The 16711-nt window shown below is 34.8% G+C and overlaps 2 protein-coding genes across 2 annotated transcripts; one reads left to right on the forward strand and one right to left on the reverse strand.

Annotated features, from left to right (window-relative positions):
- Positions 1–7940: 7940 nt before the first annotated feature.
- On the forward strand, positions 7941–13880 carry LOC145234334 (uncharacterized). The gene is made up of 10 exons (XM_080099073.1): positions 7941–8145; positions 8292–8419; positions 8665–8838; positions 8967–9016; positions 9205–9287; positions 9837–9898; positions 10377–10434; positions 11123–11537; positions 11933–12037; positions 12255–13880. The coding sequence occupies exons 1-10, from the start codon at positions 8056–8058 to the stop codon at positions 12422–12424; spliced, it is 1335 nt and encodes a 444-aa protein (XP_079955199.1). The 5' UTR covers positions 7941–8055; the 3' UTR covers positions 12425–13880.
- A 245-nt stretch (positions 13881–14125) lies between these two features.
- On the reverse strand, positions 14126–16458 carry LOC145234342 (small ribosomal subunit protein uS9-like). The gene is made up of 5 exons (XM_080099082.1): positions 16349–16458; positions 15881–15982; positions 15606–15702; positions 14924–14971; positions 14126–14326 (listed from the first exon to the last, which is right to left on the reverse strand). Exons 1-5 carry the CDS (start codon positions 16391–16393, stop codon positions 14181–14183), a joined length of 438 nt encoding a protein of 145 aa, XP_079955208.1. The 5' UTR covers positions 16394–16458; the 3' UTR covers positions 14126–14180.
- Positions 16459–16711: the final 253 nt, after the last annotated feature.

A 16711-nucleotide genomic window follows, 5' to 3' on the forward strand; every position in this document is an offset into this window, starting at 1 on the left:
TTTTACACCCAAGTTGTGCTAGGTCAGTAAGAAACCTAAACAAAACATGCTGCTTTTTTAATGTAAAATTCATCACACAAGGCACATCTGCAATACATTTGAAGTTAATGTCAAAAGGAAGCAAAGTTTAGATAAAACAAAAATTAACACAAGTCCGGTATTATTGTCCAGGCTTTTCAAATCACTCTTAATAGAGACATACACGAACAAAATTGCTAGAATTAGTGAAATTTACAGAGGCTGATAGGTTAGGTGTTATCCCTTTTCCACCTTGTCACACATTTTTAGAGAAAACCAAACTCAATAACTCAAGCTAAATCTTTAAAAATAGCAAAGTAAAGTGAACGTTGTCCCAAACTGATTAAATTGCTATTTCCCTGTAATCGACATACCAAGTTGTGCATGTTGTAGACCAGTTCTTATCTAAGTTTATAGGCTTGCGGCACACCTGCAGACCACTGTTTCTGGTACACTTAGCGGAAAAAATTGAAACAAAATTAAGCTTGCGAAGTATTTGTGGTTCAGTGCAATTCGGAAAAAAACTTTGCCATGGGCATATAGAAATATGACTCCAACAGCGTGGTAGACTGATTGACAAACATAGCAATGAATTCAGGCGTTTCTCATTTTGTGGCACAACTGTTTGTCTGCACAGGCCGCATAGCACCAAACCAAACACATTAATTGACACACCTTTAGTCCTATTATGTTATAAGTCTCCAACCTTCTTGTGGAATGTTGTATTTACTTTTGGCATATTTCTATCTACTTCCATTTTCAGATCAAGATATTATTCATTTACAGAACGTAATCACAAATCAATCAGAGCGTCAGTTTTACGGTGCAGGTGCCATATAGCATTCACCAAACAGCATACGTTTTATAATCGTTTTTACTTGATCATCCTTACAACTTCTTGTAAAGCAGTGTTTTTTCACCTGTGGGTCGCGACCTTTTATCGAACATGCCGGTTACGACTTATTTTTCTGGATGTTGCGGAGGTCAGCGATAAAAAAGCATTTGTAAGCAATAAAAAAGTCAAACCATTCGATAAAAACGTTGTGTTACGTTGTGACCATCGATTCAAATACTTTATTTTCGTCACTATATCGATGAAACGTTAAAAAGGCATTAAAGTTGGACAATACATGATCGCTCATGCCAGATGAAACGTATCAGTGTGGTGTAGGCCCGTTACACTGCGTTTTTTTTGTTGCGTTTATGGGTATACTAAATTAAATGCTTGACAACTGTCGATTTTATCTCAAAAGAACTGTTGTGGCCATAAATCACCACATAAGTTTATTGTTACATATTTGGAGTTCGAAAAAGCTTTTTCAAATAAATAATATTTTGTTACTAAATATGATTTTGTAACTTTATATAATCAGACAGGATGGGTGCATGCTGATCTGACATTCATGTTTGGATATTATGTAGTCCCCTGTGCCGAGTACAATGTAGGTGACAAACACTGGTTTTGTGAATGCACTCTATTACAATATTCAAACAAAAAAATACAAGACACAGCCATGACAAATTATGATCATAATGAGTAATTTAATTTAAGGCAAATGGCGTACTATCAGTTATTTTTGCCCAGTGAAACTTTCGGCAGTAACCCGACACAAACCTTTTTGTCCAAGTTCGAGTTGCTTCTCGCGTTCCAACGTTCGTTACTTTTTCCAAAGCATGTCTTAAACGTCTTAACGGTAGAAAAAAATATGTTGTCAAACGCGAGTAAACTTGTTTATGATACTCCGGAAACCTTTTATAGCATGTCATGTCGGTTAAAGCGCAGAATCCATAACATGAAATATATAATACGACAGCATAAAGGCCCGGAATTATCCAGAATTCGACAGTTTTAAGCGCCTAAAAGTAGACGAATCGAGTCTAAAAACGACCAATTTAATTAGTGGATTTGTGTAACCTTGATACTGATCATCTTTACTGAAGTTAGAATAAAGGCCAAAAAGAATCAATCAAAAATATTAATTGCCTGACAAATCGTAATATTTACCATCTGAATGTGCAAAAACTTGCGTGCCATTTTTAATAGCTCTGCGTGCCACGTTTGGCACGCGTGTCACGTGTTGGACACCCCTGGTCTAATGCAAACAATACTAACAACAAAGCGCTAGATTTTTCTGCCACCAAAGGTTTTCTACCTGCAGTATTCCATCGTTCTTCGTTCTTTGGTTGCACTGGCGCTGCTTTCAGCAGCATTAGACTTGTATCATAGACACCTAATAGGATAACGGCCGAAATTTTACCTCAAAAGTCGGTTTTTATCGGTGTACGTCGATACCAGTGGTTTCCAACCATATAGTTTATACGGACTCCTTCCTAAATTTCCTTCAAGCTCATTTAAACAACTAAAACCATACATTTTTCCTAACTAACAATGTGTGTGGTAAAACGACACAAAAATCGAAAACTAACATACCGAATTTTTTTAAAAAAAGACACAGTTCCCCTGAAAGCATCTCACAACTCCCGACCCAACTAAACAGTACAGCTTTGGACATTCACGCGTCCATTTCCCAATTGCCCACAATAAACATCAACAACGTCACAGCATAAGTGTTCTTAACTCTCGACACACACAAGAAAACCAACAGTTGTGTTTCATTGATTTGTGAAAACATTCAACCAATTAGAAAAGGTTAATAGTTTGTCGTACAACCAGAAAAATAAAAACGAAGAGTTTTTGTTATATTAATGGGTGCCTGGGTGCGTGTTAGCTTAATCAAAACTACATGTAATGTAAACGGACAGGCCGTACCAAGAAGTGCGCAAATGAACAAATCAGATGAGCAAAATCTGCTGGCGAACTTTTGCGCTTAGACGCCAACATAACCTAATCTTATTTGCGAGGTATGGGTATTTTCTGGACATTATTTTTTGTCTCTTTTTATCAACCATAAAATGTGTATACAGGTTATACAGTTTAAAAGTAAAATGATTGTAATTTTTAAAAGTTAATAGTGTCCAATGCTTTTATAATATATATAAACCTGTGCTAAAATCAGTGAGACATTCGATACCAACTCAGACAAATTTGGTAGTTTTGTTGAAAAATTCACCATACAATGCACATCTGCAATACATTTAAAGTTTATTCAATGGAAAACAAGGTTTAGATAATAAGTTTTTAACACAGGCTCATTAACCCCACACTTTTTTCAGCGTCAAAAACCTTCAAACAACCCTTAAAATTAAGTGCGCGCAAATTAATTTGTAGAATTGTGGATAAGGTTGTCAGGTTTGGAAAACCAACTCAATAACTCAAGCAAAATCGAACCTTTATCCACGAAAATTGTCTACAAGGGATTTGTTGACACCATGCACCCAATTTTTGAACTGTATATTTAAAAGTAAGTACAATTTTCTGTCCACAAACATAACGTATTCTATGACTATAAGCTATTTATGACCGCCCGCCTATAATTTAACCAAACGCCAAGATTAAGAATCCCTTGCAATAAAAAGTCACATGCTCATGACTTTAAACTACATCTATAATCTCCTTGACAACATTGTCTGCCGCATTTACCTAATATCACACGCCACTGTTTGCGTCACACGGACTCCAAAGGTTTTTCAAAAAACGTCATTAGTCACTTTCAAATACTTTTACTTTCAATGACTTAGGCTATTGTGCGATTGCGCCAGTAACAAAACAACTTTTTTGATAATCGGCGTGTTAGGTGAGTTCATTTTTGCTGCTGCATCATAACTGCCTTGGTCGTATAGGCCAGGGGTCTGCAAATACTTTTTGGCGCGACCCTAAAGAAAATGCTCTAAATTCTCGCGACCAAAGCATTTTACCATGTATGTTTGTGGAAAATGCTAATCCACTAAATATCAATATTAAGACTGCTAATACGCTATTGTCAGTTGGTATTTCCACATAAAACAGTATGTAAACGAACGTATCTATTCTAACAAATGAGAACCGTGGGCTCTGTGTTGAGAACACAGCTAATCAGAAAACGCATGCTTGCATATGGTGCGCTTAACTTTTTGCTAGTTACGTAGTCATGTGTCATAGTTACGTAGTCATACGTAACAATGCAATAATAATGAAAAGGTTAAAAAAGCCGAAGTTTATTATTACTGTAGATATTCATAGGAAATCCAATATATTTCGCGACCCAGGCTGGAAGGTCTCGCCACCCAAATTTGGGTCGCGACCACTATTTGCGGACCCCTGGTATAGGCTACAATTAAATTTGGTAAACTTACATATGTTTCTGAGATATTCACACACGTCACCATGCGATAGATGTGCAGCCCTGTGTAACGCCGGTTACATCTTTGCGGTGAACACACGTAAAATAACTTTGTTTAACAAAGCGAAATTAACCTACCTAACTGAAACTCATTTTTCTTATTTTTAAACTTTTCGGTATATCTGTGGTAAATTGTAGTAAATTTGTGTAAAATAGTTCAAAACAATGTTGTACCAACGTTATTATTTATCTGTATTGTTTCAGACACTAAAAGACAAATCAATTACAATTCCTGCCAACAGCAACTGAATGTAATTGGACATTTAACAATATTGTTGCACAATAGTCACGCCCTTAACCATATGCACCATCCTTAACTATGCACCAAACCAATTAGATTGTAAATACGATTAAATTTCATTATTGTTTCCTTCAGTGTTTCCTCGTCAGTTTATCTGTTTCCTTCTTACTTCTGTATAATTTAAAAACAGCATCAGTTACTGCACTGTTTTTGCTGACACATGTTGCAAAGCTTGTATTCTATCTGAAATTTTGTTCATGGTCATAAATTCATAAAATTTCAGTGTGCATTAATAACGCTTAAATGATACAACAAAATTTAGAATAATATTCAAGTTATTGTCGGCTCAGTCCTCCGACCATAGATACTGCATACCGTCTTTACTCGATTGTAAGCCGCCATCGATTATAAGTCGATCTCGATTGTAAGCCGCATGTTGAGGTGTTAAAATTAATGTAAGCCGCCCCTGATTGTAAACCGCTTGCTGGAATTTTTCGATTGTTTCTTAACACATCTTTCAGTTGTTACATAGTATAACTATTTGCCCACATCTGTTAGTTTCGTTGATAACTGTGCCCAAACAGAAAGTATACCGACGTATAATCTGTACACACAAACAAGTTATAAACCTCAAATAAACTAAGAAGTCGGAGTGTAGAAATAATATCCGTATAAATTAAAATGTAAGCCGGCGTCGATTGTAAGCCGCACACACGGCAGGTAAAAAAACAAAAAAGCTGTAGCTTACAATCGAGTAAATACGGTACATAGATGTAGTATCTATGACTGAAAAGTGTGATTTTGGCCAGGTAAGTTCAGTCCAGTGGTGGGATTCAGCCGGTTCGCACCGGTTCTACAGAACTGTCTCACAAAATTTTATGAGATCAGCGAACCAGTTAGCATTACTGGTTACTGTCAATGGACTTTTTGTAACAGAACCGGTGAAAAATGTAAGTTTTGTGATAGAACCGGCTGACAAAAAATTTAAATCCCACGAGTGGTTCAACCCTGTGTTTCTCAAGCGTGACGAGCCAAAACGTCATAAAAGAACAAACAGTAGTTAATGTTCCTTTTTGCAGTTTTCTTTTTTTCACGGGGTTCGACCCCAGGATTTCACGGAGTTCGAACCCTGGATCGATGATTTTTTATGTCTGTCTTAGACAGTTTTCATTGGAGAACACCCGAAAAATATTTAGGGAAACCCCCTACTGGTGAAACTGCTGCTGGTGGTGGTTGTTTACTCATGCGTCATGAGCATGAGTGATTGTGTCAAAAATTTTGACTCAAAATGTCGCCAGTGGTCTGACTCTGAACTCTGAAAGTCCGCGCCTCCATTTTTGTAACTATTTTTTTATGTACGATGGCCTGCCGCAGCATTAAAAGCGTCCATGTCGCACATTACTTTTGATTTTAAAAAGTTATTGACAATATGTAGTTGCACACAGGTTTGGAACGTTTTTCTGTCATGAGATTACAAGAACATTTAGCACAGCGATTGCGAAATAACGATGGATTGTTTGTCCGTATTTCATGTAAAAGTTAATCTAATGTTCGAAGTTTTTTGTCATCAACACCATGGAGAGAGTGTACATAGCACAGCACAAGTGACAATGAAAGTAGCAGAAACGCCACGAACAATAACTGCTAATGGTAGCATGCAGAAACGGTTTAAATTTTTTTAAATGAAATAGTCATTGTAAGGTAAGGTTAAGGCATGTGGATGTTAAATTGAACTGGGTTTCAGCAATTACAATTGCAAGCACCTTAAATTCAATTATCCTACAGCAAAATAACCAACACTGGCTGGAAACAAAGTTATTAAAGGTGCAGCTAGTCTTTTTGTTAAAGATCTAAGACCCTTTTTGATTGTAATCCAGCTTTGCACAGACACAGGTAAATCTTTCTAATGTTTTGCAAATTTTGAAAAATTACCATAATTAAGTAATTATTAACATACTTTATGATATGTGGACAATTGGACATATATATAGTCATAAAACATAGATATGTGTCATGCTGCATATTGGTTTGTGGAGGGATCTGTTAGACCAAGCGCCATATTTTATGAACAAGGTAAAAAAATCGAAAAAGTGTGGCTCCACAATGAAGTTGCTGAAATCAGTAACTTTTGTGTTTGATAAGAAAGGGAATGTCAAGATGCCATTAAAGATTTTTTAACCGCCTTCCATGCTGTTGCCATATTTGAAACACTGTTTTGTATCATGTCTTTAGAATAAAATCTGTGAGTTTTAAAACCAATGTTAACAAGGGAATTAAGAAACTTTACAGTATGATGAAAGCTATTTTATTCAAATAAACTCCGTTATGCAAAGGCTTTCAGAAGTATGATGGAGTGACATTGATGCAGATGACTAATTCAGCTATATTTTAATGTGAAACAAAATGGAAAACTTGCTGTTCTCATCAGTGTCAACAAAGTGTTTGATGAAATTCAGACTTTTTTATTAAAAGATGGCAACAATCTGGAAAAACGACATTGTTTTAATAAATGAACGTATTAACCAGGGAGTCGAACCGGAACTGAACCCAAACCCGCGAACCGGTTTGAGCGGTTAATTTCATTAAACCCGAACCGAACCCGGATCGCTAATTACGATTTTCTAAAAACCCGAACCGGAGTTGAACCCTATATTTTGTTTGGCGTTGGACACGAACCGGAACTGAACCAGTAAAAAATGCAGTCTGTTTTATATTTGGCGATTGTTTTTCAAAATAGCGCACTTAAGAATACGCGAGATAACACTTATAGGGCGTGTCAAAAATAACAGTGCAAGGTCAAAAATCTTGTGGGGTTTGATAAGGCCAGGAAGATGATAGGTAGAATTAAATTGAAACGAATGAAAATTTGAACCGGTTTAAAAACCGCAAACCGGTTAGGACCGGATAATTTGTCCAAACCGGAACAAAACCCGAACCCGAAAATACACATTTTTAAAAACCTGAACCGAACCCTTAAAAACAAAACGAAGTGAACCCGAACCGAACCTGAACCCGTATGACAAGCGGTTCGACTCCCTGGTATTAACTTCCTGTTGCCATTTAAACAATTGTGTTTTTGAATAGTTTATTAAAGGAGTGAGTGGGTTATTTTGTGGTTGTTGGTTTGTGATTTATTTAAAGTTTGCTTAGAATTTATGACTGCAAACTAGTTGCTTTACCAGTTAACATTATAATGTCTTTAATGGTGCAGGTTTTCATTGCAGGTTTAGGAACTGATGTATGGGTTTATGGTACAATATCGTATGCGGTGCAGTGTAGTGTGAACAAAACTTTAGACATAATTTGCTGCTTAAGTGCAGTTTGCAAACAGATTGAAATTTTGCAGTGCGGACAATTTTTTTTTATTTTTTTTATTTGCAACTTCACCAATGTTTTTATGCTTTTGAATACAACAGGTCAAAACTATTTTTCAGATTATTACATTTCAGTGTTGTTTTAATAATTTCATTTCCTTGAACTTACATTTTATACAAACTTGTAACTGCAAACATTAAGATGTTGAACTTAAAGTCTTCTGTTTCCTTGTTTTATAAGTTTTGTCTCTATTATATGATGAGTGACATCTTGCTATTATTTTCTTCACAAGTAAGTACTTTTTTTATATTAAAAGTAAAAGTGACCAAGTTAAAAAAAAGTTATGATTAAGAATGTTAAAAATTTCAAGATGATTAAAATCTTATCATGTTAAGGTACTTAAAAAAGAAAAAGCATTGAAACTTACATTTATTTAGATTCCACAAACTGTGGCAAAACTTTGCACACATACAGTACCAGATGTAAATGGACGTGTGCTTTTACCTCATGGGAATATATGGTGCTGTGCTTGCAACCAGGGAGAATTTGTTGATCAATTTTGCCAGTAAGTGTTCTTGAGCTTCGTGTATTCGTAAATGCTTGTCATGTAAACTTTTTTTTAAACTCTTACCAAACTAAATCTTAACCTATATATAAATCAATATATTTCTTTAAACAATTTAACTACTGTTTGAATTAGGATTTAACTACATGTATATACTTTTTATTTTTTCAGTATATGAAAACTCGCAAAGTTAGTTGTTAGTAGCTATGACTTTTTCTATGTGATAATATTTACCAATGATTTAGGTCTGACAATCCAGATACGACTCAGTGTGCCTTGTGTATTTTTGATAAAAATGATGTTGAGATGCAGACATATGTTGAACATGGATTTCATTTGCAAAACCAGTGCAACAAATCAATAACTTCATGTCAACCTGATTTCTTTAGAATGCCAGGAAACAGAAGCACTCCAGCTAAGTAAGTTTATTGTCAAGTAAAATTATTAATGTTGTGGTGAATACAGTATATACATGTTTTGTTTGTGTAGTAAAGAATGTTTAATAACAATGTGGTGAAGTTCTAACAAAATTTCCATTTATTTCCAGATGCTATCCGAACTCAATTTGGAAAAGTTTACCCGCTTATCAAACAAAAGGTAAGACTTCTTAAGCTTTTTAAAATGATTGATTGATACTGGTCCCAATAAAAAAAACTAAAAATGTTAGGGGCAGTTGTACACACCTTCATGTAAATGCTGATAACTTAATAATTTTGTTTGTTTGTTAACCATAAAAACATGCATTAGATGCTTTGATGTCCATTTAACATCAGTATTACATGCAGGAATCCCCTATCCCGCTGATGTAATCATTTTGGGTGTATGTCTCTTGGCCATAATAGTACTCGTTGCCTACATAATATGCAAGGTAAATTTGATGTTGTGTTTACAAATACAGCTGTTGTTGTTTGTTTTACGCTACTATTCTAAAAATGTTTTTAAAGCCAATACTTTATTATTGATAGTTTAGTAGGTCGATAACGGATATTTGAAGCTGATATTTGTGTCCAGTAAAAGACCCAAACATGTACTTTTTAACGTCAAAAAACTATAAGGTAGTTCAAAAAGTGAATGTTGGTTGGTTGTACAACAAAGTAACAAAGAAAACGTAAAAACGAGCATAACTGTGCAAAAATGGAGCTAACCAAAGCCCTATCAAAGCATCGAAGCTTTTTAGCGATTTGTATTGATATGAATCAGTGGCTAGGCAAGTCACAGTTGTGCCAAGCTAAAAAAAACAGTTACAAATGTGCCGTTTATCAACACTTTGATGACACAAGGCCAATAGTGCCAAACATTGGCGCCAAAATTCAGTATATTCCTATTTCTAACCTGGAGGTTTCTCAGCCTTTCCTGACTAGTGTAGTGTTTTGTACAATTGTGTACTGTCATAATAAGTAGTATGTGTGCTCTACAGAATTACAAGAATAAAAAGTGCTACAAAAGAGTGGCCCAAAATGTAGATACAAATGTGTTTAGGTAAGTTTGATTTCTATCTGACTATTGTTTCTAGTGTAATGTCATCTAACAAACATGAATGCTTCATGTCAAATGTATCAATCTAAAGGGTCAATAATCCCAAACAGATATCCAAAACAAACAGTGTGTGAAATATAACATACAAATATTTGATAATTTATTTTATTTTAAACATGTGCATCGTGATACCATTGCATCCACAAAGTAATGCACAAGGTTTCTACTGAGAAGAGTACTCTTGCAACTCTAACACGGATCTAAATTTTGCACAATAAAATTTAGTTAAAAACATCAGAATAATGTTTGCAATCATTTTCTAGTTATAACTTAATAAACATGACATGTTATGAAGTTACAAGTAAAGAATTTTTTTGGCTTAAGTGAACTTCTCTCAATGGCCACATTATTGCTAAACAGCACATTGTTTAACCAAGAGTTATGTAAAAACACTTTTTTTCAACTTCTGTTTTATTTTTAGAAGAACTGCTCCTTCTGGAGACAACAACTGTCCATTAGAAAGTTCTTCAAACTCCAATGTCAGTTTAATAAAGACTGCTTTTAAAAAAATATTCAAACCAATTTTGTAGCGACGTGATTTAAATTATGCTTATCAACCTTAAAGCTTTTGAGCAGATAAGTAGTTGTTACTTACCTGTGTTTGAAGTACAGTAGAGTTTAGCCCGTTTGGAGGCATTGTAAATTATTATCCATGATTTTTTTAGTAAAAGTCTGAATTTCATCAGCTAAAAAAAACAGGCTCCTCTAAAATATGCAATCTGCGCAAACTACGCAATATACTTATAAAACGTGTGCAATTTTTAAAAATGTTGACGGTTAGGGCTTTTAGGCTCTGGGTGAGGGTTTATAATAAAAATAACACTATAATTTAGTTTTAGATGCCGAGTTTGGGCTTATTATTCACATATGTGTTGAGAGTGGTACTAAACACCGTATGGTACCGCATGTTAACACTTGAAAGAAAATTAGGCTCAAAAGGTATCTGAGATTTAATTATATAGTTATTATTATTATATTCCCTCACCCAGACCTTAATAGCACTAACCGCCAACATGTCAGTTAGTTTTTTTAGTAGATTGCGTATAGATTGCGTAGTTTGCGTTGATTGGGTAGATTGCGTATTTTAGGGTAGCCCAAAAAACAACGTTTGAAAGTCATAAAGTCTTGTATGATTGTCATTTCATCCAAAGGTTTGCTGCTTTTCAGGGCAATTCTAATTATACAACAACCGAAATTGATGCTCCTGGTCCCACACCAGCAAACATTAACAATCCTCAACCAAGTTCAAATGCTGTGGCGACCTCAGCAAGTAATGGGAGTGATAATGTGCCTGGGCCTTCTGAAACAGCAGGAATGCCAAATGGACCATCCTCACCACAACAAACCCAACTGGGAGAAGTCAGAAGCACAAGCACTACTACTGATGGTGCATCATCTTTACATTTGCTTGGTGCAGGTCCAATGCATGAACCCACAAGTACATCAATGCTGCAGCATCGAGACCAACATACAATAGAGGATGATTTATCGAAGTTGTGTCCAAAATGTGGGCCTAATACCAACACAAAAACAGCACCCCAATCGCGAAATAAAGCTAAGAAAACAATGAAGAAGAATTTATGTAAGATTTTGCTTTGTGTAGATTTAGGGTTGATTTAATATTAAGTTGCATTCTGTTATGCTCAGAACTACTAAACATGACTGAACGAATACAGTTTAAAAAAAATTCATTTTTTGTGTGGTAGCAACGCTGAATGCCCCAACCCATTGTTTGTTTGTTCAGTAAATACTTTTTAATGTATGACTCATGCTCATGGTATGTGACTTACAAGCAGTACATGTAATGCTAGACTATTTACATTGTGTTATTTCGATTAAAGTCACCTAAAGTGAATTTACTTCATGTTTTTGTTCAAATACTGGCAACTACCATTGACAGGCAACATATTGTATTATTATAAATATGATGTTGTATTTACTTACTTTAAACCCAAATCATTTATCGTATGTACACAGTGGATCAGATTGCCCTTGTCCTTGCAAAAATGTTGACCCAAGCAGATGCGACCTTTTTTCTTCGGACATTTGGTGCAAGTACAGATGATATTGATGAAGCAAAAAGTAAGTTTTGGATCGGTATGCCATTCTCATGTCATTCTTACATGTTCAACATAATTTTACTTGTCATTATTTGGATTTTATCCCTAATTTAAATGTATTTAGAAGGTACGTGAGATTTAATACAAAGCCTGTAAGACAAACTTAAAAATGAAAGAACCAAAATTAGCTTTTTATTAATTTTAGGAGTTTTATGTGTTGTCTCTTTCTTGTTGCTAAGGTAAAGCCGCTGATGCCCGAGACATGTTCTTCCGTGTGTTTGAAAAATGTGAAAGATCCCCATGTGGTCAAAAATTGGACTCGAAAAACATTCTGAAACACATGGAAAAAAATCACCTCTCTGATTGTGCTTCTGAAGTTAGAGACATAATTGCTGAAAATGATTCATAGTATATGAATTTTCGATGTGCTTTTCAAATGTTTGGCCCAAGGGTATATGGGAGCACTTTTAGGCAAATTGATTTTATTTGACATGATTAAAAAGCAATTTAATTGCGGAGCATCCCATGCGGTTAAGAATTTTATTTCTGTTTCTTTAATGGGGGCCATGTTTCACAAATGCACTTTTTAAAAGTTGCACATCAGAAATATCATTCAAGTTACTTTTAACTGTTTGACATAAAATAGCACTAACTCGTTTGTAAACAGCTATTTTTTGTAATAAACCCAAAATAACATAAAATGTTATAAGTAATCAGAAACACATTTTGTTTTACAAAAAGACTAAACTTATCAAACTGTCTCAAAATGTGTTGCAGCGGACTATAATTTAAGAAGTATTTCTACTGTGGTACATCAAATAATCCAAATAAGAACCCAAAATCCAAATAACAATGCAAAATATGTAGCATTTTGTATGGAAATACTCTTTAAGTACTACAGTGTAACACAACATAGTTGGCTATTGGTTATCTGCTAAAGGGCTTTACGGATAAAATGTATCTCCACTACAGTGTTTACCATAACCCAGTGAATATAACAGGCAAAAACCATCTGCAATTATAGCTTTCTATGACAATCTGTATTCTCTTCATTATGTCTATTATTTTTGGTCCATTGCAAGGACTCATTTGTTTTCGTTTTTCTGTGATGTAATGTGGTAATCATTTGCATTTCCTTACTCCTATATGCTTTGTTGCAACTTTTATCAATGCGTGCTACCATAAAAATGGAGCATGAATGTTTGCAAACTGCCTAAATTAGCACTTCCCTTATTTTAGTTTTGTTAAAGAAAAGTTCATTTTAACAGCAATTTTTACTTTTTATTTTGCCAACATGCAGAGTGGCTTTTAATGTGATTTCTCTGCCGTTGATGTCATTGTGTGATGTGTTGGTTGTATTTTCTGCACTTTTACAGTAAATTGAAACAAATATGCTTCCAAGTACATTTTTGTCATTTGTCGTTTTCAACGAAGAACAACGTAAATGGCCTGAACAGAACAGTTTAATGTGCACAAAGTGTATTATACCATTTCCTATTTATCGTGATTTTAGGTGCCTTTTAGTACAATGGATTATTTGGTGCTTGTTTTTTATAGCCTTGATCAATGGTAACCTTTTTTGTATTCATGTTTTTTAGTTCAATTCACACAACACTAGCAGTGCATGTGATTCATTTTGTTTACAGACTATTGCACCAAGTTGAACAGAAACATATGTGAAACACTAAACCAAACAGGTTTCTGCAGGCACTTACAATGGCTATTTCTACTTTTTTATTTCTCTCCATGCTCTTTTTATCTTTGAATTTGAAATCCTTCAATTTGTGGTATTGTGCTGTTAATGTACATAAGCAAATGCTTTTTTCAAATAAACCTGTTTGATGCATGATAGACATCAAGTTGCACTAACGATCACCATCTTACTGAACTTTTATTTCAGATACAGGCCAAGCAATAGCTTTAAGATTAGGTGTGTTACGTTGTTGGTTAGAGTGAAACTTATTCGTTGTGTAGTGTATCCCAAGATCAACGTATACATACAATAAAGTTCAACATTGCCTTAATTGCACTATTCTGTAAGGCTTTGCAAATCAAAACCTCTTTGACAAAGTCACACCTCACTAAGATAAACTTTTTCTGCAAACCAGACCAATTTTGTTTTGTTTTATGTTGGGAACATTGGAAGCAAAACCACAAACACCATTTTAACGGTAAGATTTCTGGTAACGTGCTCTGGCCCCTGGACCTCCAAACTTCTTGGATTCTTTGCGACGTGGATCGGCAACCAACAAGGTTCTGTCGTACTGGATCAAGGTGTCTTTGATCTCCTTTTTAGATGCCTCATCCACAACTATGCACAAGTTGAAGTGGTTAATGAAGGTAAAAATCTTTATTTTATGTATAATGATAAAGCAGGTCTTCAACAACTATATTTAATTTATTAGTGTCTGTTTGCTGACGTAAACCTTCAACAAAGGACAATTTGTTTATATTGTGACTATCTCAAGGTGCTTGTTTAAAAATGTACAAGTTGGCCTTTTCATTTTTACACGGTTCTGATATTTTTTGGGCACTAAAACAAAACAGACCAAAGTGCTTTAAAATACTCAATAGCCAAGTTCATAGCTTTTTCTATGTCCAGAAATATATTTGTTGGCATAGTGAGCGGTATGTTTGTAAATATTGGTTACTGTGAAAGCTACTACATTTTTGTTAAACTTGAGTTTATGTTTTTTTTTTTTAATTTGTATGGTTTAGGATTCAAATCCAAAATTTGCTGTTTTAAATTGCCCATCCTTCATTACAGTTTACTGCAAATTCACAAATGCCTTGTTCCTTTTGATGTATATATATGCGTTATGAGATGGATGGTGTATTTCCACCCTTATCTTTACAATGTGGGTGTGCTCAAACACATTTAAATAAAGGCAAAAAAAACCTTACTTACATTTCTGGTAGTAGGCAACAAGGGACTTTGCTAGGGCTTGTCGAATTGCTGTAAAAATAATTTATATCATTATGCGAATGAAATTAATTTTTTAAGTCACATTCATAAAAAAACTTAATGATACTCATATTGTCAATATTTGTTTTTGCTTTTTGTCCCAAACAAACATGTCATAGAAAAGCAAATTTTGGCTTGTACAATAATTTTGAAAACAAATACCAAACAATTTAAGGAATTGTAATAACCAAACCAACATTCTAGGGTCCTCTTGTCAATTAGTCAGATTGGTTCTGCCATGTGGTTTGTTTCCCTGCCCAAGCCCACCCTCTTTTTCTAACACGGGTGGTTAGTTTATAGTGCCCCCTTGACTGGTCCTAACAACTTTCCCTCCTCAGTCATATTTACCAACACTACGCCAACCTCACTTTCTTGCGAGCCCTAGTCAAATAACACATTATAATACAGTGTAGCTGCGGCCTGTTCATCATCCACCAATTGTGCCCTTCATTGTTTTGCGCTTGATAACGATTCAATGTTGGCCAGCTATTTCCGGCTTGATTGTTTTTAGTGACATTGTTGCTATGTTTTCTTTCACCAAGCGAAATAAACTCAACCCACTTTCAATAAAAAGTGACACATAAACATTTAGTGAAGATATAACAGCAAAACAACATCAATTTACCATAAACTTGGGCAACTCTTCCACCACCCTTAACACGAATCCTGATATCGACTCCCTCAAATCGAGGTTTGCCAAGCAGAAGGACTGGTTCCTGGATCTGAAATAATTATATAGTAAACCTCTGTTAAACTGGAAGAGGTTAATCCAGATCTTCACCGAATTCTTACAAAACTTTAGGTACAAATGATTTGTAATGTGGTAAGGCTTTAACTAATCGAAAGTGGTTAATCCAAATTGTAGTTTAACCTAAATAATTTCACTGCTTTGAAACTTACCTTGTATCGAAGAGTTTCTGGTTCAACAACCTCAATTGGTCGACCGTTGACTTTTATTAATCCATTGCCACGCTTGCAATGTGCGACTGCTGTGGCAGTTTTCTAAAAGCAAATAATTGAAATTATAAAAAACTATTTATAAATAAAACAAAGACCCAAATTAACAATAAAACAAAACATTTATCTCATAGGACAAACTAGCAGAAACTTTCACTGCATAAAAACTAGCGGACTTTTTTTAGGTACAACATTCCTTAGCATTACAACACAAGAAGCAGTGCCAGTGAATTTAAACTGACTTAATAGCCAATTCAATGATTTGCAATAGTATAATATAAAATTTTAACATAATGAAGTGCAACAAAAAATGCCCTATCAGTCGGCCAAACTACTGGTTTCCTCGGGTGTTAAACTTGGCTATGGATAACTTAGACTAATGTCGTATTTAGGATAGTATAATTGCCCCACCTTTCGTCCGTAGACTTGAACAGATGGCGTTTTTACGCTGGCCATGATGGAATTGTCAAAAATTCAACTCTACCACGCGAGAGCCGACGAGAAAAGGACCGGTTACCATTCGATTTTACAATGGTGTATTATGCTCACAACAGTTCATGTTTGTCTTCATCAGGATCAGATATATTTGTTTCTTCTCTTGGATGTATAAAGTTATAAAATAAAAAGTTTAAAGGCCGAAATGGATATTTACAAAAACAGTTTACTACAAGATATTTCGTTTTTTACACTAATTTGGACATATACATTTCTGTCTAACACATCCGAAAATACTGTTTCGAAATACAAATTGTTTTCTTGAACACTTTTCGTTAA

The sequence above is a fragment of the Phallusia mammillata genome, chromosome 1 (assembly GCF_965637545.1).
Source record: "Phallusia mammillata chromosome 1, kaPhaMamm4.hap1.1, whole genome shotgun sequence".
Classification (NCBI taxonomy): domain Eukaryota; kingdom Metazoa; phylum Chordata; class Ascidiacea; order Phlebobranchia; family Ascidiidae; genus Phallusia; species Phallusia mammillata.

What these genes read in the sequence shown, in the direction of transcription:
- LOC145234334 (XM_080099073.1), top strand. Translation starts at nt 8,056, where the DNA reads ATGTTGAACTTAAAGTCTTCTGTTTCCTTGTTTTATAAGTTTTGTCTC. An exon ending in TGCTATTATTTTCTTCACAA is followed by an intron (nt 8,146 to 8,291) that starts GTAAGTACTTTT and finishes ACATTTATTTAG; the next exon opens with ATTCCACAAACTGTGGCAAA. An exon ending in TGATATTGATGAAGCAAAAA is followed by an intron (nt 12,038 to 12,254) that starts GTAAGTTTTGGA and finishes CTTGTTGCTAAG; the next exon opens with GTAAAGCCGCTGATGCCCGA.
- LOC145234342 (XM_080099082.1), bottom strand. Translation starts at nt 16,393, where the DNA reads ATGGCCAGCGTAAAAACGCCATCTGTTCAAGTCTACGGACGAAAG. An exon ending in TTCAAGTCTACGGACGAAAG is followed by an intron (nt 15,983 to 16,348) that starts GTGGGGCAATTA and finishes ATTTGCTTTTAG; the next exon opens with AAAACTGCCACAGCAGTCGC. An exon ending in AAGAGTTGCCCAAGTTTATG is followed by an intron (nt 14,972 to 15,605) that starts GTAAATTGATGT and finishes TTATTTTTACAG; the next exon opens with CAATTCGACAAGCCCTAGCA.